At 41.6% G+C, this 27,438-nt stretch overlaps 1 protein-coding gene across 3 annotated transcripts; it reads right to left on the bottom strand.

Annotated features, from left to right (window-relative positions):
• Positions 1-91: 91 nt before the first annotated feature.
• LOC141765917 (SITS-binding protein) lies at positions 92-26,454 on the bottom strand. 3 transcript variants are annotated; one of them, XM_074632216.1, is made up of 11 exons: positions 26,126-26,454; positions 25,211-26,040; positions 21,675-21,846; positions 12,068-12,275; positions 11,766-11,916; positions 8,564-8,761; positions 7,913-8,181; positions 7,181-7,317; positions 5,916-6,037; positions 3,162-3,341; positions 92-3,026 (listed from the first exon to the last, which is right to left on the bottom strand). In XM_074632216.1, the coding sequence occupies exons 2-11, from the start codon at positions 25,682-25,684 to the stop codon at positions 2,853-2,855; spliced, it is 2,085 nt and encodes a 694-aa protein (XP_074488317.1). In that variant the 5' UTR covers positions 25,685-26,040; positions 26,126-26,454; the 3' UTR covers positions 92-2,852. The 3 variants fall into 3 exon arrangements, with proteins under 3 accessions (XP_074488317.1, XP_074488318.1, XP_074488319.1); XM_074632217.1 differs by having other exon boundaries at positions 25,211-25,694; XM_074632218.1 differs by lacking the exon at positions 92-3,026 and having other exon boundaries at positions 3,201-3,341; positions 7,185-7,317.
• Between the last annotated feature and the right edge of the window lie 984 nt (positions 26,455-27,438).

Genomic DNA, 27,438 nt, shown 5'->3' with positions numbered 1-27,438 from the left:
TCTGAGATTAAATCTCGCCTTCTCCACCCTGCTGCTCCACCGTGTTCACCGCTAATACATCAGAAATAAGCATGAACTGAGTTACTCAAAGTGAAGTAAGAAAATGTAAACTTTATTGCAACTTTGTCATTCTAAGTTCTCTGATTTACAGAAGAGAGAAAAAACACTTGTAATGGCACAGTCATCGTAATACGTACATTGCTGATACTGCAATAATCCAGACACTCGCGTTGTCCAGATTTAAGAGTGGCACATTAAGGCGCATGATTCGCTCAGTCTGTAGAGGGAAAGGAATAACACATCAAAGCTTCTTTCCTGCAACTTATACGTGAACATACCACGGCATTCCATAAAAGCATCAGAACTAGAAAAAAGCTCCTCGCACGAAGGGCTCGGTCGGGAAATCACAGTTTGTCCGTTGCACATTCAGCTCTGGGAGAGATTAAGACGTCGATGTGTTGCACTAAGACATTTGGTGATTTGATAAGCTTCAGTAGACCTGAGTGTTTCGAATCGATACAGTAAACGTGTTCGATCAAAGTTACACAGTCAATTTAGTGGTAAAGCATTCACTAAGTGATAAGGTTTCAGAGTCTGTATCATCACTGCTGGCCAGGTTAAGATCGTCTGGTGAAGAACAAATCAATACAGAAAAGCTAACTCTACATAGAGCAATGCATCATGGTGCAACGGGGGTTACATTTCTCCATGGTCTAGTCTTAAATATAATACTAAAAGAAAGTCAGTTATCTAATTAACATATAATTAGCTTAAAACATTTAGTCACCAAATAATAAAAAAAAATCGTACATAAGTAATCCTACTGAACTAAGGCAAGCGATGGATGTGTTTATAGGGTTTACTCTTTTTTTAATTTTCTGATAAATCCAAGACGGCTGCAATAAGATGTCTTACATACGAGAGCATTGTATTTATGTATTTTGGGGATTGAAGAGCTCTTTTCCCCACATCGTCCTATTGAGGGATAGTTTGACATTTCGGGAAATGTGCTTATTCGCTTTCTTGCCAAGACTTAGATGAGGATATTGACACCACTCTCATAGGAGACGGTTAGCTTAACATAAAAACTGGGCACTAGAGGAAGTCAGTGCTTCCGCCCAAGAAATAGTCCAGCACATAACCTCTTTGTAAAACCATCATTTTTACATTTTGTTTTTTGTACAGATTAAACAAACAGTCGACATAGACTGCATATAAGAAGGGGACATAGTTAGCGTGTCGTCACCCGTTGGTTTGTGGACTGCCGTTTTGAAGCCTCGAGTTCAGCGTTTTGGCAGTCGCCATCTTGTTTTTTTGCAACCAGAAGTGACAGGAGAGGGTGGAGCTAAGTACAACCGAACGCTGAATAAGACATATTTAGGCAACTGAAATATTACAATTAACTTTCATGAACTGAAAACACACTGTGAAAGCGTTTAAGTTGTTCAACTCCCAGACCGGACAATTCTGTGGTAGCGACCTGTCAATCACAAGGTAGCCACGCCCTAAAGCATACCCTGCTTTATGGTCTATTTGACTCTAAATGGGACCATAATTTACATAATGAACATCATGCTGTATTGAAGAAGACTTGAAACTAGCGATTGAGACCATAAACTCATGTTTACAATGTTTACTGAGGTAATAAATCAAGTGAGAAGTAGGCTCATTTTCTCATAGACTTCTATACAACCAGACTTCTTTTTGCAACCAGAGGAGTCGCCCCCTGCTGGCTATTAGAAAGAATGCAAGTTTACGGCACTTCCGCATTGGCTTCACTTTTCAGACCCGGAGGTTGACCATTGCTGACCACAGCTTAATATTTACAAGACAGGAGTGACCTAACTCTCTGCAAGAAAGCCAATAAGTGTATATCCCAACATGTCAAACTATCTGTTAAAAAATCTCATTTCAAGCTGTGGTGTCGTCAACGAGGCTTTCTTCAGACTGACTCATGAAAGAGCATATCAACACAACATCAGACAGACTTGGTAAAAAAAAAAATGAGCAGCCCCTTTAAAAGCCCCTACTACAGCAGGTTAGTGAGAAGGTAACATCTAATCTAAATTCAAATATAGCCAGAGTTACATTACAGTGGCTTGGCCTCAAGTTCATCTGGCCTACAGTACTAAGGGACATTCAGACGTGTCCAACAGAGTGGTATGTTGATAAATTAAGTTCAACTACTCCAGGAATAAGTGCTAAGGGTTGACAGGTTGTTGTGTCTCTGTAAAGCAGTGAAAAACCATAACTTGAGGTACATTCATAAAACATCAGCCCGTCGACCCGATAAGTTCAAGTAAAAGCCTCTCCAATGAGCGAGCAACACATATGGTATCACGGTGCGTCGGCCTCGGTGCGAAGCTTTCTGTGAGCTAATTTCCTATGTCCTTCTATATCTTCATTTGGTCTTCTTGAGAGATTCAGATTCTTTTTTTTAAGCAAACAAGGGGCTTGCTTTGTTCCTCCTTATCAAGAGAGCCAGCAGCGATTCAAAATTTAAAGACTGTAGAAATGCAGTATGTAAACGCACAGAATTCTCCGGAACTTACATACAAAAAAAAAAAGAAAAAAAAGCAGATCACAAAGTCCGGAAACAAATCAGCCAAGAGGTAAAACCGATTAACATTTTAAAAAAAGGAAGAAAAAAAAACAACACAAATCATATTGAACTGTAAAGTGCAAGTATAAAAAAAAAAGTCTTTCTACATATCATCTCAAGCCTTGAGACAGGGTCAATGGTCTTTAGTGGAAAAGTGCAAGTTGAGAACAGCACGAGTAATTAAAAAAGAAAAAAGAATTTGATTCAAAACAGTAACAGGATAAGTCGTCCTAAGGATCAGTCAAGTGACTCAGCTTCTCCGTAAGAAAACGGCCACCTCCTCCAAGGGCACAGGGTAGTCCTGTAGGAACGTCCCGCCATCGAACACCTGAGCGTTCTGGCTGTCCTGCCACTGGAAGCCCCCGTCAGGTAAATAGATATCCCTCTGCACTGCTCCCTTCTCCAGCACTGGTGCCACCAGGACCTGGAAACACCAACATCAGTTTCAGACGTCAGGGAGATTGTGCACTTAATTGGCAAAAGACATCAGGTTACATTCATACACTATATCTGATGCCAAGTAACTCAATCCTTTCCCATCAGAGCATCATTAAGTCACCTCGTCTCCGATGAGGAACTGGTCATCGATGGTGAAAGTCGTGGGGTCACTGGGACTGAGCCACCACATCGGCCGGTAGATGGGGTTCCCCGTCATCTGCCACTCCTCTGCATACTTTTCTATCAGTGGGACCACATCCCTCTGGTGCTTTGCTATGTAGGCCCGTGTTAGGTTCAGCACCTGTGGGACACCAATGGAAAAAGGAACATAAACATAATGAGGATTACAGTAATAACCTTTAGGCATATTATAATTCAGGTGCTCTGAGAGAAAACTAGACTTCTGCACCTCCTCATGGCTGTTTTCAGGCTTTAAAAAATCTAGAGAGAGCGTTCCTATTGGCTGTTCATTCAATGGAGGCAGCTGTCAATCACTTGCAAACTCCGATCAAACGGTCAAACTAGGCAGCGCTGATAAAATATGAATCAATAATCTGTAACTATAATGCCTATTTCTCATGTAAAATGTTTTCAGAAACATCTTGTAGTGTACTGTTTAGCTGTAAAATTAGAAAGTTTGTTCCGGCTGGTGGGCGGTGTTTGGTATTTCCTCAACTGATCTAAATATGGCTGCTGGGTCACAAACTTTCTCATTTTACAGCCAAACAGTACACTACAAGATGTTTCTGAAAACATTTGAGGTGAGAAATAGGCATTATAGTTACAGATTATTGATTCATATTTGATCAGCGCCGCCTAGTTTGACTGGTTTTGATTGAAGTTTGCGAGTGATTGTCAGCTGCTCAGAGACGGCAAGGCTCCAGCTCGGCTCTGATTGGTTGTTTTCCTCTGGTCTGTGAAATCTTGCAGATGCCATTAGGAGCACCGGAGGACACAGAGGAAGATGATTTTTTTAGATTAACTGTCTCATGCACTACTTTGAGGATATAGTGACAGTTTTATAAAAATAACTTGTAATCATATTTGCTCCATTTCTCCCCACTGCTGCTTTAAGTGTATTTTTGCATAATCATGCATTTTCATAATTAGGAGTGTTTCCATGTACCCACTGATAAAAGTATAAGCTCATGAAGAAGTCTATTTAAAGTCATGGTGGAGCTTTATTTTCATCAGAACCACTTACTGAAAGCCTTTTATTAATATCCAGCCAAATGTATTTTAAAGAAATCTAGGACAACTGAGAAACTGAAACAAAAAAGCCCTCCCCTTATAAATCATCTGCCTCACAGGACAAGAATAATATTGACAGTGAGCTCTGCTAAAGCCATTTGTGCCATCTCTGCACCCAGACACACGCAGACAGAACATAAGAGCGGCTCATTGTTGACTTAGTGGTTTAACACTGTCCCAAGTCTTTCTCCTGTCTCCGATATGTCCAAACTACTTCAGCATTCCTGGAAGGGTCACATCCTCTTCAGTGTCCCATGACAAAAACAAAAACTTGACCGCATCTATAAAAAATGTCTTTTTATGAGTTGGGATTGGGAACATTTGTAGGAATGAGCTTGAAGTCACAGCCCGGGTTCGAGTGGATCTTTCTCTAATTGAGAAGCCAGGCATGTGTGTGGGTTTGAGGTTTTATTGCTATTTGATTCCAGTGCGGTCGCTGCTGTGACCTGTCTATGACTGAAATATCACACATTCTGGAAATAAAGGTGCGCCACATTTAACGACATCCAGACTCTTATCATTTGTAAAGCAGCAGTCCGGCCTCCTCTAAAATATCTTCTCGGTTTCACTTCATTCTAGTTTATAAGTTGAAGGCCACGCAAGAGACCAAAATGGAAAACATGCTGCTGTCAAATGTCTAGCTGTCCAAAAGGCCTATTTTTATCTTTGTCACGCAACACAAGTCACAACCAATATATTCTGCTGCCTAAGTCCTCTCCTAGTGGAAACAAAAGCAGTTGATCACTCCCACTCTGTCACACTTGTCAATTACTCATGGAAATCTTAATTGCCACAATAAAGTATTTTTCCAAGACTTGTCCTCAAATTCATTATCATTCCTGCCGAAGTGGCTCTCGAGAGTGAGAGTGAGCCATAAATCTCGAGGAGGGATTTGTAATTCAGAACAGATGGACTCTTAACCACAGGTGATGTCGGGAGGGGGCCAGGCAGTCGCTCCTATTGAGGGGAGAGGGGAAGGGCAGCAGGGGAGGGGAGAAATAGCCCCTAACTCTTGAAAAGTGTCGATATCTGTCACCGGACTCTTTGAGATCGTAGGCTTTGTTTTCCCGCTGTGCGCGGTGAACTGCACATTCCTGATTTCCAGCGGAGAGGGCCAGGGTTTAGCCCTGCCTCTCCTGCTGCCAGGTCTGAGTTTTGATAGACCAGGTCTCAGCGTGCTCCTCTGCAAACACACCGGTGGGAACTTCTCAGCGCTGACCCTCGAAGCTGAGGCGAGGCTGCTGTGTCAATAAACTCTCCCTCTCTCTCTCTCCGCCTCTTTTCATAAGCAATCTCTGCAAGAAGGAAGGATAATCTCCCACTCGACTAATTGGCAGCATTCACACATCACATCACTTGATCCCCTCCACTGTTAATCTTGTTATCAAGTCTGGAAAAGAACGTGAACCCACTTTGTCGTCGCTATTGTAATCACATCTAATGTGGATGAGAGCAGATGTAATGACAGCTCCTTAGTCTGGGGCTGCAGGCTGGGCCAAAGTGAGTTCAAGAGGAAAGAGTTGCTGGGTTAGTGTGTTAGTGTTTGGGCGGCTACATGAGGGACTGCTTTGTGGTGCGTTTTTTAGTTGTAGTTTTTCTTAAAATCAATTTCTATATTGTATACCCGGTCCTCTCCGCAGACCCAGGGTGGCGTGTGGAAACTGATAACAGGGAGAAAAGCCGTGATCTCCAGCCAACGGATGAACAACTCCTCATCTGTGACCAGGTCTCCAGACAGAGAGCCACCTGAAGGGAGAGAGAGAAAATTAAGAAACATTAGTTGAACAGTTAAGAACTTATAAACTGTATTCTTTCTCTGGCTTTTGAAATTGACAGATAAAAAAATATCCAGGAGGAAAACGTGAGCTGGGTGATTGTAGGAAGTCACGTTTTTCTTTTGTACTGCACACACTCAAGCTTGGGACAAATCTGAAGACTAGCTGAAACCTGACTGGACAAACCACATGTAAAGATTGTTTCCACCAACGTGCACAGATATTTTAGTCTTTGTACTCAGGAAAGAGCATAACGACTGGCCATTAACAACTGGAGTTCTGAGATAGACAACCATGAAAATCCATCAAAAGCGGCACTTGTCGCACGTACTTGTACTAACAACAAACAGCAACCAGCTTGCACTGGTTATACGCAGTGCAATATGGGCCGCAAAGGCCATAAAAGGAGGAAAAGGGCTGTTTGGGTGAGATGCTGGATGGAGAAGCGTGGGCAGCGTGAAGCCTACAAAGGGAATTGGAGGTGAGTGAACTTAGCAAAAGCAAAGTTCAGCTAAAGCTGTTTATTTAGGTTTGTCGCCCTCAGGTGACACACAAGTGATGTCATCGGTCGCTGATTTTAGTTCCAAATGAGAACGACTGACAGTGACAGGATCTGAAGATTTCATTAGAGTCTTTAGCCTATTCAGTATATCACACTATATGATTTTATCTGCCGGCTGTCAAAAACAGCTGAATCCTTGCATTGTTTTTGTGTATTTCCTGATATTTGTTTGAAAATGTATACGCAGCATTCTGGATCTGGCTTATATTAATCAGTGGTATTTTGTAAGCCCACATGGGCAGGGCTTACACGACACAAATCATTCATTCAATAATTGATTCACTTATAGAAGAAAATAGTGATTTAAGGAAATGAGAAAGTGGCAAGATCCTTGTACAATTCTCAAACCTATAACAGGAATTAATATTACAGGAATAAACTTAATTTGTTTGGCAAAAACAAGAAGATCAGATGAGTTCTTTATCTGTTTTTTTTTTTGTTTTTTTTCGTGAAATAGCGAAGTATTATGGTCTTTTTTTGTTTTCATGAAATATGAAATACTGTAATGTACTATTAGAGGTGAGAAAAGTGACCCATAGGCTGTGGTATTACCTACTGCATCAGGAATGAGGAAGTTGTATCCCAGCAGAGCGTGGTGCAGCAGGGAGGGAATGATGCCCTTCAGGCCGTTCGGGCTCCAGTCGGACTGCAAGGCAGTCATCCTCACAAACAGAGGCTTGTGGCTCGACCTGAAACACAAATAGCGGCTTAATAATCAGCAGAAGGAGCAATCTCACAATGTTAAATATCCCTCTCTAGAAACAGTTGGGTAAAATAATGCTGTTGATGATCAGGCCGGTTACATAAACTTAGTTTAAGACTAGTCTTGGCCTTAGACTGGTTTTAGATTGTCAGATTAGACTAGTCTAATTAAACCTGTCTGTTGCATAAATATTAACAGGCTTAATTTGAGGTCGGAAAGTTAGCGACCTCTCCCCTTGGCTCAGCCTGAGGTGAGAGCTTTGTTGCTACAAGCTGTTAGGTCAGATAGCTATAATATAACTATTTCAACTGTTTATCCATTACTTTTAGCTAAATTTTAGCTGACTATTTCAACTGTTAACCCATTACATTTATACTATTTTACCCATAATGCATTGCACAACAGGCTATCTAAGTCTGTCTTACATTAGTCCAATGTATTAGTCACTCATAGTGAAACTTTATGCAACAGGTAAATTGAAGTGTCTATAGCAAGTCTAAATAAAATTTACATTTAAGACAAAGACTATTTATTATTTTTAGCAACCGGCCCAAACGCGATAAGATGCTTGCGGGCGTTACCGTGTCCCTGCTGTCACGATGGTGGAGTCTCCTATCCTTGTGGCAAGGTCGGCCAGCAGGCTGATGTACTTGTCTCCACCGTGAGCCTGCGGCGGCCGCAGGGCTTGCTCCTCAAACAGATTCCCCTCGCCTCCCTCCAGCATGACATACTCCATCCCCAGATGGGCCTGCAGGGATCCCACCCTGTCCAGGAACCAGCTCACCGCTCCTGGGTTGGTGATGTTCAGCTTTACGCAGAACTTTCCTCGCCACTGACTCATCACAGGGATCTCAAAGGACAGAAGTAGAGTTCATTTTACACAACAATGATTAGTAATTAATTATTAACCACAGTGCCTCTGCTGTTGCAATGATAGATTTTCTGGATTAGACCATGTTCATGCTTTTTATCAAACTAGTGAGTGGAGAAAAGACAGATGGAAACTTTGGAAAAACTTCTGTCTGGTTTCTTTTTTTATAAAGAGTGTTCTCATAAGTTGAGGAAAGTTCAATGTTTTAGACAGGGAATATGTTTTCTGTGAACGGACCAATCGCAACGTAGAGGAAGTTCTTTACTTTGTATGAAGGCAACTATTCACCACAACAACTACCAGTTAACATGCAGAGGACTGTGCTAACACAGCTAAATGATGAGCTCCTCTCAGGTCTCACCAGCTGTCCCTGAGGGGCTGAGGGGAGGCTGAGCCAGTAGGCCTCGGTGCCGTCCATGAGGGAGGTGTGGAACTGCGTGGTGTCCACGCCCAGGAAAGGGGACAGGGTGATGGAAATGTTAAGAAGCTTGACAAGTGGGAGGTCCCTGGTCAGTCTCTTGGACATCCCCCTTTTCCTGCTGTTGAGGTAGTCGTGGTCCTGCAGAGACACGGAAAGATACACTCTGCATTAAAAGTCCTGAAACGTCAACACTTCGCATGAGAGAGGCAGCCTAACACCAGCATCATTAAACAGAAATTATAATACAATGTGATGCACTAATGGAACACTTCAAGTGTTCATAAACTGGTATGACAAATAGCTTTATATGACAGTAGCTTTATCTTTGACACATTGATCTCTCCATGTGGACGCATTGCTTTGTAAACTAGTAGATGTGTCAGAACCCTTTAACGTGTGTTATAATCCTCTGGAATGTGCATGGTAAAGTCAAACAGAGATTTCAGGTTACATAACTGTGGAACAAAACCTTTTAAGAATACAAAGATTGACCCCAGGAGGTGAACCAGCTGTGGGAACTGAGAAAGGGTAGATTAGCACGTGTTATGTAATTTCTTAGAAGTTTTTTGTTCTGATCTTTCAATTTGTTCTGCTGAATTTGACTTCCACATAATTGTGAAAATACTTTGACACAAAGAAGACCAAAACATAGGCTAGCATCTGGTCTTTTTTAAAAAAAAATTTAAATACGCTTGCAAAAAGTCTCGTGATTAAATTTAGAAACGTGGCAAACGTATTAATAACCCAAATTTTCCAATGCCTGCAATTCCAAACTAATACGGAGAGTGGAAAAGAAAGGTCGCGGTGTGACTGATAATTTATGAACACTTGTAAAACTGGAGTGAAAGAGAGGATCATTGTTGCCGGTCACACTTGTGTAGAGCCTTACACTTCATGGACAACCACAAGTTTCCATGCACACTCAACTGATTCTTTATGGTATTTATGGAGGGAAGCTGGGCGACAACAACACTGGTGTTTAATATCTTTGATGTACTTCACATTGTGGGTAAAGGAAACTCTTGTTCACCAAATTACATCCATCAACTGACGTGTTATTCCAGACGTTTTCTTTTTAATCCTTTCACACCTTCTGAACTGGTAATCCGTACTGTAAGCATTGTGTATGTTATATAATAAACTCTCTGCCTCCTCGTCCAGGTCAGATCGCAGCATCGAGCTGGTGTCAGGATCGCCTCCTCAAGTTAGTCTTGGCTGACATCCCGCCTAATCTCAACACACCCAATTCTTCGCCGTCCCACGGTGACCACACTCAGAGCAACCTGAGATCAGTCAGGAGCGTCTCTGTTTGTCTTCTCTCGGCTATATTTGTTTTGTAATGGAATATCACCGGGTATTGACTTAGATCCACTTGACAGTGGTCCTGGTGGTCTTGTTACAACTTCCATGTAACTGGATAAATGTGAACCAGTGATAAACATCATCTGCCCTTTTTTACCAGATATGGTATAAGTTTAGAATAACTGAAACATATTAGGCGAGCATGATATATCTAGCTTTAAAACATAATTCAAAAAGAGGCCTGCAGGTAGTGTGGTCTGCACTCACGGAAACAATTTTTTTTTTTTATTTTCTTCGTTGTGACATTTCTGTGAACCTGTCCTCCCTCCTTTGCCTCCTCTCGCCCGTCTCGGCGCTCTGGAGATCCACTTAAGAAAACTCTTTCATCTCTATCCTTGACCAGTTTTGAGCCTCTGACCGATGAACCCTCGCCAGCCTCACAGCCCAGATGGTTGAGGAGGAGGATCACGGGAGTCTACGGCTACACGGTGCGAGAATCGGCTGAATGAACAGAGGATGAATAAAAGAATACTGGTACCAAAAGAGATACGGATAGTCGTAGGCTACTGCGCTGTGTAGTGAATGTTCCTGTGTAGACTGGGAGGTTTTCAGGGTGTAACAGAAAGTGAAATATTGCAGATAGAAACATTTTCAGGGGAAACAGCTTCTCTGTAGTACAAATACTGCATACATTTTAAATGAGCAGAGCCAAAGAAACAAAGTGCCAGATATTTAACAAAACTGAATATAGGAGAATAAAATTTGGTCTCAAAATATAGTGTGAAAGGCCCAGTGAAATGGTACTTTATTTCCTGTTGAAACATGGTATTGAAATAGGGCATAACCTAAAGAGGGAGAATTGAACCAAAACGTTATCTTTTAGGGAAAGAGACAGTTTTTGGGATTTGTTGAAAAATATTTTTTTTTTCATCCAGATTTTTTATTCAGATTTTTGCCCTTTGATTCTGTAGAGACCGTTAGAGGTGCTAGATGCGAGATTGGGACCATTTGTATTGCCACTGCACGGCTCTCAACATGGCGACGGCTGAGCCGGCAGCTCGCAGCTAACAGTGCTAACAGTGGAAACGACGTCAAAAGTGCTGACAGAGCTACATAGTCACAACCGTAGAGCTAAATTCATTTTTGTTACGTAGTAGGATGAACATCATAGAGTGCTCCATGGATGACGTATTTCAGAAGGCCAACCAGGACGTTAGCATCACCCTGGGTTCCCTCCACAAAAAGCCAATGGGATTTTTCCATTGGCTTTTTGGATTATTGCAGAAAATAAGCTCTATGGCAAACACACGTTTATGATACTTACACATTTTGCTTTGCAAGATAATCTTTACAAATGCCAGAAGTAAAAAGCTAACGTTAGGCTATAAACAAACTACACCATGGTCATATGAACACATGAGTTGCCGTGATGACGTTTAGTAGTCTCATATAGCCCCTTGTTAGCAACCACTTTTTTTTAAGACACATGAAGGCTTTAAAATTCACAATTTGGATATTTACTGACGTATTTTATATCGTAGAACAAAACGTTAAAATTTATTTAGCTTGTGTTAACCACAGACCTTATTTCAGGCATCTAACTAAAACCCCATTGACTTCAGGACGAGGGAACTGGAAGTGCTAAAATGCAAACTCATCTCCGGGTTTTAGGACTCATTTCTGCAGCACTCTACTAGCTACATGACTGCCATCTTTTTGTGCCTCCAGAGCAGGTCTGCGTTTGAAAGGTTCCCCAGTCTGCTAAAGATTTTGAGGTTGGTGATATAGAGACGGTATGGTACGGCGCGGTGCGGTGCAGTAGGCGGTGAGGAGCACGTACCATATCGGAGAGGAGGGTGGTGGAATGTTCATTGAGGCTGATGACTCCCTGGCCTAGCTGGTGTCTCCTCAGACGATTAGAGAAGGTCCTCAGCTCCCTCTCCACCTTCGGCCCTGAATCCACGTTGGTGAGCAGCTTCCAGAACGGCAGCCTGTATCACACACACACACAGAGGGATCATACAGGACCTGGATGGGTTTCAGTTTATGACTCCCTAAACACCCACAAAGTTTCAGTCTGAGAAACAGGATCCCCCCTCCGACAAGGAAATCCCCACTAATCTAAATGTGAACCGAACTAACCACAGCGTGTTCAAGTTGGGCAGCTCCCTGCTGTGTTGGGACAGTTGTCGCACTGCTTCCTGGTGGGCAGCTTTCACGTCGGGGGCCACACACACGGTGTACTGCAGAGGGAGACGCTCCATGCTGGGCAGCGACTGCAGGCAGAACTGCTGTCTGCTGTCCATCCCCAGCTGCAGGGGGATATCAGGAGATACGAGCACCGCCACACCTGCACGGTGGAGAGCAGAACGGGAGATGTTAGTTTGTTACATCATTCACAGTATAACGTCTCACTTCAAACAGATATAAGGTGGGCCTTGAGGGAAAGCAATCAAAAGCAGTGTAAGTACGAGACGGTTCGTTTGCGGATTCCTCTTATATGACATAGTGTTACTGAGACCGGGATGAGTGTGACGGATGGAGTGTTGTGGGAGGTAGAGTGTGGGCTGTGTCAGCTGATATCACTCCACTCAGTTGTGAGAAAAACACTCCCTAGAATGAGATATAGCAGTATGCGGTTAGATGAGTTTACACCGGGACTGCTGGCAACTTCCAAGTAGGTAGGTTACACTGCTGCACACCGACGAGAGGAGTCCGGGATACATATCCAAAGTCACATTGAAGATGACGCCATTTTATTACTTCGGGATCTCTTATTCAATCTCGGTGACAAAAAACGAGCACAGAAGAAGAGCTAAGAAGAAGAATACCTGCGATTAAAACTTTCTGTTACCCTCTTGTATTCTCTCCTACTGTATGTATGCACAGCTTTTCGGAGGCCGTGTGAAATGACAAGATAATTGTGTCCGCAGATGTAGCTGCCCTGCGAGGAATGCCTCGTCCCTCTCAGGTTACCCCTACCCCCCCTATCCTCACCACTTCTCACCCGTCCTGACTCCCACCTTCTCCTTCCCAGCTTTAACTACCTTCCTCTGGGTCTGTCACATCTCAGGTCAGCAGAACCCAGCCAGTATCGCACGCCTCCAACCCAGACTTTGACCCTGGGTCCACCCTCGCTACAGTTTTTTGCACAATCTGCCCAAAGTAGCCAAACTGGAATTTAGGATTTGGGATTTGGGGAGCTAATCAATGAACAGATTTAGGGCGCAAGACCTGTTTTTCAAAGCGGGTAGACAGTCTGAGAACTGGGTCTCGGCTCACCTCAGAAACCCTCTCTAGTTTCAATGGGCTTACTGTTCTCGGGCAGGCGAGGACCAGGAGCAGGCAGGATACTCACGTACCGGTTCATAATCAGATTAATAGTTTCAGAGATCAGCACTCAAGTGCTGCATAAAGCCCAGTGAAGAGCCTTCGACCGCAGGGTGATTCTCACGTGTTTGCAATGGATAATGTCAAAGAGATACTGGTAACTCCTCAGCTGCGCCTCACAAGGTATTAGGTCTCCTCTCAACTGCTTGTTATAGATTCATAAAGGCAGATAAATGTTGTTTTTGTTTTGCCAGAAACGCTTAAATACAGTATATTTAAACCGCGAGGGCTGAAATGGCTAAAATGAATTTTTAATCAAGAAAAGGTGCCATGAAACTGCGCATGTCAATAATGTACACATACAGTGGAGTAGAAAATGAGGCTGTGGTGAAAATGTTATAGCTTTATGGAAGGATGGAAGTGGAATGCAGGCAGTGGAAATAGAGGCGACCAGAGTACACCAGACACCGAGCAGCCTCGCAGAATGATGTGCAGATACAGCACGCTGCAACACAGTGTGTTTTACCAAAGTGCACACGTGGTGGAAAGTGGAGTTTGCAAGCACGACTTCTTGAGTCATATTTAATTTTTATGGGAAATGACACTGCAGGGGCCTCAAGGAAACGGGACAATCTGGTCCAAAACAGTCGTACCTTTCATTCCATCTTTGACTAAACATGCCGATTTGAATGTTAAATACACTAAATCCTGTCTCGTGTGTTTATACAGGTCTACTCAAAGCACTTTTGCATGAACCGGTGTTGTGCATTTTCAGAATGAAATGAACTTCTAACCTCTTGTTATATAAGTTCAGCGCTCCGTACGACGCAGACGCACATCTTTGACTGAACGGTCTAGATGCGTGCGTGTACCAGACGAGAGCAGGAATCAATAAGCGTTATTTAAAGAAAGTGAGGCAGGTTTGAGGCCTTGAGTTACAGCCAAGGTGGGGTGCACAGGAGTTAAAGGGGAAGCGAGGGAGAGGGGGGGACCCTATTTTTAGAACGATTCCTTAAACACTCCAAGCTTCCCCCGAAATATTTTCCACTAGCTCTCAAAAGCAAAATTATACGCCTGACTGACCGCATCACCTTCAAAGCAGCAGATAGGAAAAGGTAAAAAAATGAATGAAGATTATTGGGCAGTTTCGAATGATTTGACACACACATGCCTCAATTTTTTACAGCTGTTGAGCGAACACACAAATCAAGCAACCTTGGATCGCCTCTTCACACACATACGAGCATTCTCACACACATTTACACACTTTCTTTAATGGGAAACTGTAGACTTCCAAGAAAAACAGAGCGGGAGTTATAGGACCATAAAGGTTCTGCACTTCCTCCTGCTCGGTGTGAGCTGAGCGCGTGGAGGTGGCGGCGGAGGTGACCCCGTGCACCTTCTGATGGGTCAGGAAGGTTTTAATGTGGCGTCTATAGGCCCTCGGAGAGCGGCTGGTCTGGGTGGAAAACGCTGCTGCTGCGGACCAGATGGGCTCCACTCTTTTACCTGTCATATTTATACTGTTATTTATGACACCTGTGCACACTTACCGACCTGACCGGGGTTATAAAAGGTGCATTCAAATGCTAACTGTGTGTGTGCGTGCAAGTGTGTGTGTGTGTCTGCGTGTGTGTGTTCAGGCATGCATTTCCTTAACAATGGAAACTTAGTTTCTGTGCCCAACCTCAAGAAATTGATGGCCACAAAACTGGGATCTTGCCATGGTAGTAAATTTCCAATTCCACTTATTGAAAAAATAATGAAACACTAAAGAGGACTTTCTCTGCTCCACTCCTATCATCAATCAGCTTTATTGTTTCGAGTGTGAGACGCCGTGTTCTGCACAAATATCACAAGCAGAAATGTAAAAATAGATCCGACAAGGAGATCCCACATTGAAATACTTTGATGTAATATGTTTCCTTTTCATTTACTTCAGTCTCAGCTGGTGAAGTTAGCATAATGTTTTCGGACAACTTCATCACTATATTTAGTTTTATTTCATATAAAGAAATGCTCGCTGAAACAAGGATTTATTTTTCAGATAATTTGTAAAAGGTATCAGTATTTAAGAAAGGAAAAAGAGCTGATCGCGTCTTGTGTTTATTACATTGGTGGACAGATGCTGGTGTCTCAACTCTCGATTTAAAAAAGTCCCTCTCTTGCTTGTTGTCCTTGGTGGAAAGTATTAGGTAAGAGAACGACTGTGGAAAATCTTGCGGGATGACTTTCATATATACAGTAGGCATCTCATACAGGAGATGACAGCCTGCTTTTAACAAAGCTTCAGTTGGCTAAGTGAGTCATTGTTAAAGTGTTTCACCTATTGCTTGTCCGCGAGAGTCGAGGTTTCAGGGCAGCTGCCCAGGGACCTCCTGGTGACCTGTTGAGTAACACGGGGGAGGCTCGTTTTCCTTCTACATGCAAGCTGAATTTATTTATTTATTCATTCATTCATTCATTCATTCATTCATTTATTTATTTATTTATTTATTTATTTATTTATTTATTCATTTATTTATTTATTTATTTATTTATTTATTTATTTATTTATTTATTTATTTATTCATTTAATCATTTATTCATTCATGCTTGGGAAATACTCAACCAGGAGCGATTCAGAAAAATAATAATAATGAAAAATAAAACACTTTAGAAGACAACAACCTTTCACTCCACCTTTGTGAAAACAAGTAACAGCCAAAATGTATGCATTTTTAAAACATCTTTTCTGCGGGTGTTTTGCACTCAGATTGCTGAATAACAATCATTTTGTCTGTGGTTCTGTTGCTTCTTTCACTATTGCTTATTGCTCTCTCTCATCCATGTCATTATAAGGTTCTGAGGTATCAAATAAACCTGATTAAGTATCATTATCTGAAAGAAAAAAAATCAAGATCCATGACGGTTACATAAGTTTTATCCCTATCGGTGCGTTGTGCTTGGCCGGTTCCCTCCGAGAGACCGAACAACAAACGAGCAGGAGCAGTAAAGTATCATTTCTTTGTGTCCCGCATGGAAAGATTGAGTCAGCGATAGAAATAAAGAGAAAAGGGGTGGGAGGTGGTGAGGCGAAGGGGAGGAAAAAAAAAGATGCTAAAATGAACGATGGAGAGACATAAAGAGAGAGAGAGAGAAAGAGGTGGTCTACAATCTTAAGGAGAAGCTGTCATGTGTTATAAGTCTGGCAGAAAGTATGTTTGATTCTAATCTCTGATGCTCACTTCATAAAGGCCAGCATGGAAAAAAAGCAGATATGGAGACAGTAGATAAATTACTTTTTATTGGATCCAGAGCTAAGTGATGTCAAAGCTATCAAACTTATTACAACAGCCGGCTGTGAAAACAAAACGGATCTCTCCAAGCCCTTATTTGTAATGATGAGTTTTGAAGAGAGCTAAGTTATCTGTCTGATGTAAACATACAGTATCTGAAAGAGGCCCTCTGTGTATGAATAATTCTCATATTAAAAGAAAAAGAGCATTTTTTCACTCTCATATTTTTTTTTACCTTCAAATTAAAAAATATATTGACAGTTGTGTGTGCTAATATCCCAAATAGGATGATACAGAATCGAATATGAGCATTCAAATTAATACAGTCACATATCTGTGTGTTTGTGGATAAATGACGTGCACAGAAATACATTATATGCTTTTCTTATTTCTTATTTGTTTATTTCGTCTGCAAACGTCACTTTCAAATAAACATTTTGATTATTTAATTATTTCTAATCCCCTGCATTAAAAAAAAAATCTGTCTGTAGCTATATAAAATAAAATCGTTAAAAAAGAGCCAGAACTTAATCTTAAATTGACCCTTTAAATATGTCATTTTTTATTTATTAAGACTAAGCAAATTTAAATTGATGAGTTAAAAATAGAAAGAAAAAAAAAATCAGGAATAAACTATTGAGAAAATGTCAATCTATATGTAAATTGAATTATCTAAATATCTTTATTTGATGGACAAATTTATCTCAAATATTGACCCTCAATGGACACCGTAGAGCAGTAATGAAGGCGCCTATCTGAATTAACAAAATGAACTGTTTGTGCATCTACAGTTGGTTTAATTTTCCCAAAGTATATATACCTACTGTATATGTACACTATTTTACATTTGCTCACTGAAACCCATGTAAATTGTATCCTTAAGACCTCTTGTAGAGTAAATGTAGGAGTAAGCCCCTGAAGCTTTTGGACAACGTATGTTTTTAATACAGGATGTAGCTTCAGTGATATCTAATCTGTTCTTAGTAGCCCAGTTGTTTTTGTATGGATAAAGACAGGTGGGGCTATGACAAGTTCCTCCAGTTGGCAAACCTCTCAAATGTCACTCTACTGCACAGCTGCATGTATCTTCTCTCCTGTCTCTCCGCTATACTTTTCTACCTCTTCTTTACATTTGTACTCGCTGCGCTCTCTGCTTGATTCTGTTTAATATCAACGATTACAGTTAACAGTATGCAGTCGTTCTGTCGCTCTATGTTTCAGTTTATCTGTCTTGCTCTTTAACCGTCCCCAGGAGTCCTCTCAGCTTAGTCACGTCAGTCACAGCTCCATATTGTCCACCACATTCATAATGTGCTCCTATGACTAACTAGAGCCAGTGGAGACAGGTCCCATACATACACATACACAGCTGTGAAGCCTAATATTACACCAACACTGCAGTATGTTTGTTTTCCAGAGAGCAGATTCATTAAAAAAGGCAGCTTCGTCATAGCTCCGATGCAGATTTGTCAGTCCGTAAAGATGATCAAGACATGTGGCGACTCTTTTACTTTTTTATTACCGCTGGAGTGCTGCCTTTCACAAATCTGTTTTGAGCAAAACAAACATACCACAGTTCTTTTTTCACCCCGAAGCAGCCGCAACTAATTTAGAAATGGGGTCGAAATCATAATCCTAAATGAAAATGGGGTGTGTTAGTATCAAACGGGGTCAATCAATCTCCTCTCATCTGGTCAAAAGTTGGTGTTCAAAGCAGTTTTTCCTGTGAGGATATATGACGGATTGAAAAGTGCAGAGTCTCACATACAAATAAAGATATAGTTATAAGTTAAATTCACTTTTGTGTTTCCTGTACAATTTTACTTGGAAAAACAACAATTAACACAAAATATGGTTATAAATTACATTCAGTCTATATAAAAAAAAAAGATTAGTTTTGTGTGTTGTTTTTATTTTACGTGCTGTAAGTGATTTTTAGTTCTGCGTTCAATTAGATTTCGTCGGTTTACATGCAAAAATAATAATGTTGTGCTGCCAAAACTAGGAACAAATCAATAATCTGATTAAGCCTTCACACGGTTGCATAAACCCACAGTTTCCCACAATGATCCTGTTTATTATACACACAACGGTGGATTGTTTTTCTCCATAAAAGCTGCTTATAATTGTTTCCTGTCCTGCAACAATAACACAGTTATTATGACTCTACCGCATCATGCTGTTCGACGCAGCTGCAGTCAAATTCATTCAATTTATATAACACATTTCATACGACAGGTGTAGACTCAATGTGCTTCAAGTCATCTATTACAGTTTAAAATGAGATGCTTCATGTACTACTTTTGTCAGAGCTGTTGGAAAGAGGAGGATGGAAAATGCAACTGCGTGTGGTTATTTTGCAAGAGCTGCTTAAACAGGATTTCATCAATGGTTTATCCAAGGTAACCAGTGGATCTGATGTGCCGAATTGCAATGCACATTACACAAAAAAGAGACTGCAAAAAGTGCATGCAACTACCCCTGAAATGAGGGGATCAACCAATCCTCATACATGATGCAAACTGATCTGGATGACAGTAATAATTACTCTGCCATGATGTCATTACTGCCACTACTGAATTGAATGTGTATTCTTGTTCTACAAAATGAAACATCCAGTATATCAAAACTATTTGTCTGAGTATGAGAGGTGCACAAGCAGCAGTTTTGGTGTCAGTCTTAATGTAACCCCAAAGTAGAAGTGCGTCATTGGATTGCACAGCACTCTTATCGTATCTATCCTCCCACCAGGGCTCATTTTGAATCGCCAAAATACAAAGTTCAAGAAAAAAGCACTTTCCTGCCTGCAACACAGGACCCTACAAGTCTGGTGATTAAACCCTTTGTTCATGGTGATGAAATATATTCTTGACACGTACATTTAAATTTTAACTTTTGAGCTGCCTGAGGGAAGAAGGACAGTCCGACTTCATTAAAGAGGACCTATTATGCTTATTTTCAGGTGCATTTTGGGTTTCTACTAGAACATGTTTACGTGCTTTAATGTTGAAATTAGCTTTATTTTTCTCAAACTGGCTATGACGCAGTACCTCTTTTCACCCTCTGTCTGAAACGCTCTGTTTGATCTCCAGTCTGCTCTGATTGGTCAACTGGACCACTGTTGGGATTGGTTAATCGAACCAAACTCTTCGGATTCCGCTCCAGCTCCGCTTTAACTAGCTTTGTTTGAGGGCGTGCCAAACTATCCGCTAGACAGGTATTGAGCAAATGTGTTACATAGTGACATCACCACGTTACGGAAGAAAAGGCGGGACTTCAAGCAGTGTAACTCCCTTTGGTGTGGACTTTGGGCTTTGTAACTCTGCAGACATTTACATGCACAAAAACTATATAACACACTAAAGGAAAGGGGATATGGCCCACAGCATAATAGGTCCTCTTTAAAATGATTAATCAATAATAATTTACACTCATTCTAGGAATAGGAAAGCAGCCAAGTACAAATTGCAATATGTCTTCAGTTGTGAAAAACGATTCTCTCTGACGCACACTATGTTAATCTAAGAGCCAAACCAAAACATCCTTGAACTTTAAAGCAAAGATATCATGTTAAATATACCTTTAATGCTCCGATAGGCATCGCTGTCATTGCTGAGCATCAGTTTGCTATGTTTGGGGGGCTAAGTAAAGTGTGTGTCTGCGAGCAGTTACTTGGCAACGTTCAAACAGTTGTTCTCATCGGGATCTCATCTCATCTGTGTTTTTTTTCTTCTCTGTGTGAAGCTAAACGGAGAAACAAAGGGTTACAGGGTCCTGGTAATCACTGCCGTCCTCTCACAAGGTGGAAAAGGGATTTAAGTCATGTGACTCTCTTGTTAAGCCGTGTTACATAACATCCCAAAACGTGTATGGCTGTATGTGCGCGTGTAGAAGAAACTAATCACCGGCACTCACAGATAAAGAGTCTTTTTAGTTCATTATGGGCAAACAAACAAACGCCTTTCAGCCTTAAGCCGTCATCAGCGTGATGTCCGCGTGTGCATTTGTTTCTGTCAGTATGTGAATGAATGTGTGTGTGTGTGTGAGGCTGCTGCAAAACAATGAGCAAAGTCATAACAGATGATTGTTTGTGTCACCTCATTGGCTGATGTCACACCCTTTTGCCCTGATCTAGTCGCTGGTTGGCACTTTAACTTTGTAGCCACACACTGCACACACACACACACACACACACACACACACACACACACACACACACACACACACACACACACACACACACACTCGTGCACAGGATTCCCTAACACACTGACATGTTGCAACGTGCATGTATGTAAAATGGGATATACGTATGTGAAATATTTCAAGAATAAAGAAGTTCAGCAAGCAAACTCCACACAAACACAACTTGAGAGCAAAGTCCCTCGAGGTTACAGTAACGTTATACCCGCTACCAAACAAACACGCCTGTACACACACACACACACACACACACACACACACACACACATCAGTCACATTAACCATTCACATCCGCCAGTGGTCCCTGTCTCCCCCTATTTGCCCCCCAGGATAAAATCTAACACCCCCAAAATAACCTGGTGAGTTATAAGAGTCAGCAGGGCCCTCATCCAACCTGCCCTTTAAATAGAAACAAAAGGCAATTACCCCGGTGTCCCTAAGAGTTAATTTAAGATGCTAAAGGTGGTTTGCTTCCCTTTGTAGTCTAATCTCTAAGTTAATAAACCGAGATGCCACAGACAGTATCGTGTTACACTCTATATTAGCGTCCTATCCAGTCAGCAGTGTGTGTGTGTGTGTGTGTTTTTGGGGGATGCTGGGTCTGAACCATTTTTCTCAGCTCAAACGCAAATAAACATGTGCATGAGAAAGGTGGGGGCGAAGAAAACAACAACATCCACAGGGCTTCCCTCGCGCCCTGGGATTCACGCCACACACATCGTATACCCGTGCGGATGCTGGGTCAGATTTCCAAAGCCCTTGTGCTAACCCTGCACCAATGGCAAGTGTTTTAAAGCAGCTGACAATGTGTCAGTTGAAAGATTTGAAAAGGTCTTTCTTATTGTGACAGACCGAGGTGTGAAGGAGAACTACGACTCCACTTTTGCTAATGAGATGGTCTACACACTAAATGAGTCATTCCAACAGTGACCTCTCACCTGACGAGCCCAGGAAGTAGCGCTCAAGGGGAGAGCCGAAGCCGGAGGGATTGTCCTTAAGGTCGCTCACAGTAAAGGGCTGCGTGGTGGCGTTCTGATCGTTGATCGGCCAGGTCTGACCCCGGACGCTGGCGCCGCCGTACCAGGACATGTTGGTCATGGAGAAGCAGTCCTGAAAGGATGCACACGTGCACAAAAACAAAAAAAAGTGAGAAAGAGAGAGAAAGACACAAGGAAAGGAAAGGTTTACATTCATGAAGACAGCTACTACCTTTAACCCTTCTGCTGTTAAGCTGTTGAACACAGACCATACCCATTTGAAATGACTGTTATTTAGAAGCACTTTAAGATATGTTGTTCTCATATATTGTTTCTTATTTTTGGGCTTTTATTGCTTTAATCCTATTTATATGGTTCTTATTGTAACTTGACCCTCCGACTGCCCCATGACTTTAATATGTTTCCTTTGACTTAACTAATTATTGGTTGTCTGTTGTATGTATGGATGGATGGACTGGGAATGCTACAAAGGAATTGCCCCTTTGGGGATAAATAAAGCTGTCTGAACTGAACTGAACTGAACTACACATATTAAATTGATGCTGACTAGAAAAAAGGAAATATATAAAAAAATAGAGTGGGAGGAGAGAGTTAAAAGAGATGATAGAAGAAAATGCAAGTTTGATTTGTTTATAAGATAAATGCTTTACGCAGACTTAGTAAATGATGAATGTAAATAGCATTTATGAGTGGGTATAAGGTGAATTTGCTTGTAATAGTTTCCAGTACTATATGCTTGATGTCTTAAGAGTATATGGATAAATCTCTCCTTTGACAGTCGGTGCAAGTTACTGTTACTTTCTGCAGGCCACAGGGCGGTATGTGATGGCTGGCACATGAGACTGTCTCAGAAAGCATCGCACGCAGGAGGGATTGAATGACGGGAGTGTTTTCTAAGAGAAAGCTCGTCCTTCCTCAAAGCGTCTTTACGCGTCTGGGGGGGGACAAGTGCACATTCATTTCACGTCAGCAAATCTGGGCTCTGCTGCTAAGGAGTTTCAAAACAGGTGCCAAGAGGCGCCGGGCAGGCAGAAATTTGGAAAAATAGAAAAATAAAGGCGACTTTGGAGAGTTTGGAAAGATTTTTTCTGTGAGCAGTCGCGCCACATGACATGAGGGAGTTATGGAGAGGAATGTTCCAGTGGGGACAGATTAACCTCCACAAACATCCCGATAGTTATACATGCCTTTGATAATTAAGCTGGGGGGGAAAGTACAGTAAGTACTATGCGTGTCAAAAAGCATAACAACTGTGACAAAGCAGATTTAACATGAATGGAGTCCGCTCGGTGTCGTTAAATCGAGGGTTTGTTACTCATTTTTTTTAAAATTTTGGTCTGTAACAACATGTCAGCTCAAATGAGTCACTCAAACGTCATGATTGTGTTTTTGTTTTAAATAATTCAATAGGATGTCATAGTTTCAGAAATTGAATTTCAACAAATCCAACAACATGAAATTAAAATGACATCAAAAATAAACATAAATTGCAGTATTTGGTTTTATCTGAATCATATGAGCCAAGTATTCAATGGGATTATATACCATATAGTCTGCTGTAAACATGTCTGTTTTTAATTCAACTTTGTAATGCAACATTTAAATGCAATGTAAAATGCAAATAATCGACAAAAAACAAATCGTGTAACTGATTTATATAATTTATGTTTTCAGATTTTAGTGAAGGTTGCATTAGTGAACATGGTTCTTCTTCAGTGTTTTACCAACATCACAACAACCATGCACAACCAACATGTCAGTTAACACTGAGTAAACTTGCAAATTGAGGCATGAAAAAGTTCCGAGTGCAAAACTGCTGTTTGCACATCACAGACTTAGTAAATGATGAATGTAAATAGCATGGACTCTAACCACTGGCGCACTTTACACTTACTTTACAGTGTAAAGTGCGCCAGTATAGTGTAAAGTTTACACTATACATCATATATTCCACTTTATAGACTGCACATATGCACATATTACATTTATTTATTGCACATACTACATTTATTTATTGACGGACTGTACACACTATGTTCACCCATTCACTCTGTATCTTTTATATCTCTATTATTGTTTTTATCATTTTTGTATAGCTTTATACCTCTCCTGTATTTCACTCTGTTTTGCTGATGTTTGCTGCTTTGACACCTGAATTTCCCTCAGGGGATTAATAAAGGTTCATCTTATCTTATCTTATCTCATCTTATCTTGCATTTTGCGTAAAATGGCACATTTGGATCAGACTGACTATGTGTTTAAGTGGACACTGACTGAGAGAAGAAGCCCTACCATTGCAGTATTTGTTTTATCTGAATCATATGAGCCAAGTTATTCAATAGATTATATACCATATAGTCTGCTGCTGCAAACATGTCTGTTTTTAATTCAACTTTTTAATGCAACATTTAAATGCAATATAATGCAAATAATCAACAACGACAAAAAAATCGTATAACTGATTTATATAAAGAAAATAAAATGTTTTCAGATTTTAGTGAAGGTTGCATTGGTGAACATGGTCCTTCTTCAGTGTTTTACCAACATCCCAACAACCATGCACAACCAACATATCACGTAACACTGAGCAAACTGCAAATTGAGGCATGTGCAAGTTCCAAGTGCAAAACTGCTGTTTGCACATCACATTGTGCGTAAAATGGCATTTGGATCAGGCTCACTGTGTTTTAGTGCACACTGACTGAGAGAAGAAGGTTATTCAATGGGATTATCATACCATATAGTCTGCTGCAAACATGTCTGTTTTCAATTCAACTTTTTAATGCAACATCTAAATGCAATGCAATGCAAATAATAAAACTGATTTATATAAAGAAAATACAATTCTTTAGTGAGTTTAGTGAAGGTTGCATTAGTGAACATGGTTCTTCTTAAGTGTTTTACCAACATCACCATCAACAACCATGCACAACCAACATGTTAGTTAACACTGAGTAAACTGCAAATTGAGGCATGAAAGTTCCAAGTGCGAAATTTCACATTGTGCGTAAAATGGCACATTTGGATCAGACTGACTATGTGTTTAAGTGCACACTGACTGAGAGAAGAAGACAATACCTTCAGCTCCACATGACAGTTAACACTGAGAAAACTGCAAATTGAGGCATGTGCAAGTTCCAAGTGCAAAAAAACTGCTGTTTGCACATCACATTGTGCGTAAAATGGCATTTGGATCAGACTTTTCTATGTGTTTAGTGCACACTGACTGAGAGAAGAAGCCCATACCATTGCAGTATTTGTTTTATCTGAATCATATGAGCCAAGTTATTCAATGGATTATATACCATATAGTCTGCTGCTGCAAACATGTCTGTTTTTAATTCAACTTTTGAATTGCAAACAAGTGCAAAACTGCTGTTTGCACATCACATTGTGCGTAAAAATGGCACATTTTGGATCAGACTTGACTATGTGTTTTAGTGCACACTGACTGAGAGAAAGAAGCCCTACTGTACCTTCAGCTCCACATGACAGTGCACCGGTGCCCAGGTCATACTGTAGCACTCCGTCTCCGTCTCCTCGTCCACCTCCAGAGAGATCTTCACCTCGGCCACGGAGTCCCAGGTGTAGCAGAACTCCGTCTTGTTCAGCCAGCACAGGTTCCTCACGAAGGGAACCTCCATGTCTGGGTTGCCCACGTTGCCAACATCTATCTCCACATAGGTCTTGTCCTCCGTCAGGGTCTGTATGAGCAGCGAGTGGGTTCTCCTCTCCCAAATCAGTCCGCTCAAAGTCCCCCTGAGTATCCAGTTCTTGTTGGGCTGGTCCACCACTTGCCAGTATATGATCCCGATGGTCATGACGAAGAAGACGGCCACTCCGAGACAGGCTATCGCTCCTTTCCACGTCTCGTTCATCTCCTTCAACCCAGTGTCCCATGTTACCTCTGGGATGGGACTCGGGTTCCTATTTCGACCGTGCATGGGCATCTTGTCTTGTCTTTTTGAGATCAAGCAAAAGAATCAAATGCAAAAAAAAAAAATGCTGCAGAAATCTCTGTGCGTCAAAAAAACCCTCTGCTGCTTCATCATGTTCATGGTGTTTTTTTCAGTGTAAACGAGCCCTATACTCTTTATCTTTACACCGCTTATACACTGTTGTGTTGTTGTTGTTTTTGCGCAATTGTGAGATCAAGCAAAAGAATCAAACGCAAAAAAAAAATGCTGCAGAAATCTCTGTGCGTCAAAATCTTCTCTGCTGCTTCATCATGTCATGGTGTTTTTTTCAGTGTAAACGAGTCCTATACTCTTTATCTTTGCGCAATTGTGCCGGCAACAGATGAGACCTGTCATGTGAAGAAAAGCTGTGAGAACCAAAAAAAAAATCCCAGCGAGGAAATAAAACCATATGAATGAATATAAGTGACTTACCACATACTGCTGCTGTTTTTAAAAGAGTTGCATTTGTAAATTGGCTGCAGTGAGCTTCGTGTGCATGCAGCCCCCAGCCTGGTTTTGGCAGCTATGTGCCTACGAATAGCTCCTAGACGCTCTTCTTGCTTGCCCCTGCACTTTCTGACGTAACGCACGGGTTGTTTCTTCAGGGGGAAAGGTAGAGAGAGAGAGGGGAAATGGGGGATCAGGAGGGTTTTGGCTTGGAGTCTAGGAACTGCACGAGGAGGCCACGGACAGCCTGGAAGAGAGGGATCCCCATGCGTGCCTGCAAAACTCTCCGTGCGCTCTCCGTGCGTAAAGACTGTGGAGACTTGTCATCCGGTGGTTTGGTATAGACGGTCGGGGGGCGTCAATTGTCATGCCATATCCAAAATTTGATCTTGTGGTTTTTCTTATTGGAGAGCAAAGACTGATGTCTGAAACTGATTTCGAACTCACACGTAATGTTAGCAGTGGAATATTTTTTAGTTTTTATTTATTTAACCTTTATTTAAAGGGACTATTTGTAACTTTCAGAATTGCTTGTTAACAGCGACACCTGCGGCCGTGGCGCTTGCTCGCTCTAAATAGACATGAACGAGCATCGCTCAAAACAGTGAGGCCACACACATCAGCTAAAAACACAATATCAGGCTATATTTCACCTGCTTGGCAGTAATGTTAGTTGACCAGACAAAGGTCTCTCCATGAATCACTGCTGAGACTAGTGTTGGCTTTTCCTGCTTCAGCCCCGAAAAGCGGGTCTTTGCCGGGGCTGAAGCAGGAAGAGAAACGCCATCGTCTCCCGACTGCGCCCGCAGCGAGAAACGCCCCGTCACTTCACAAGACACGGGAAACCTCTGTTGGTCTGGAGGAGCTGCAGCATTTATTTCTGCACAAACGTCCACTGTACATTTACTAGATATTCTCAGCGCTAAACTAACTCTTCTACAGTGTGCAGTGAGCGCGCGTCTAGAGGTGGAGCGAGACAGCGAGAACGCGCGCAGTGTGTGAGTGAAGGCAAGCAGGCAGCTGAGCTGAGCCACACGCGAGCGTGCATATGCGAGCGCGCATGGGATCCCGACCTGGTAGATTTATACGTCTAAGAAATAACAAACAGTCCCTTTAATAATACATTGTCAGTGATTGATAATTGTTTCTCTGGTCCCAGGAATGAGAGAAATTAGTTGGTTTTGAAGATTTATTTTGCATCCAGGCAGGGACTTGGTTGCATGTAGAGGATAAAAATGTCTCTGAGACAGTTTACATTGACATTTTTGCTCAGTTTACAAAGCGAGATGAACCACCTG

This window comes from Sebastes fasciatus, chromosome 4 (genome assembly GCF_043250625.1).
Source record: "Sebastes fasciatus isolate fSebFas1 chromosome 4, fSebFas1.pri, whole genome shotgun sequence".
Classification (NCBI taxonomy): Eukaryota; Metazoa; Chordata; class Actinopteri; order Perciformes; family Sebastidae; genus Sebastes; species Sebastes fasciatus.
The sequence above is the reverse complement of the archived record's forward strand: the minus strand, read 5'-3'. Positions and strand labels throughout refer to the sequence as shown.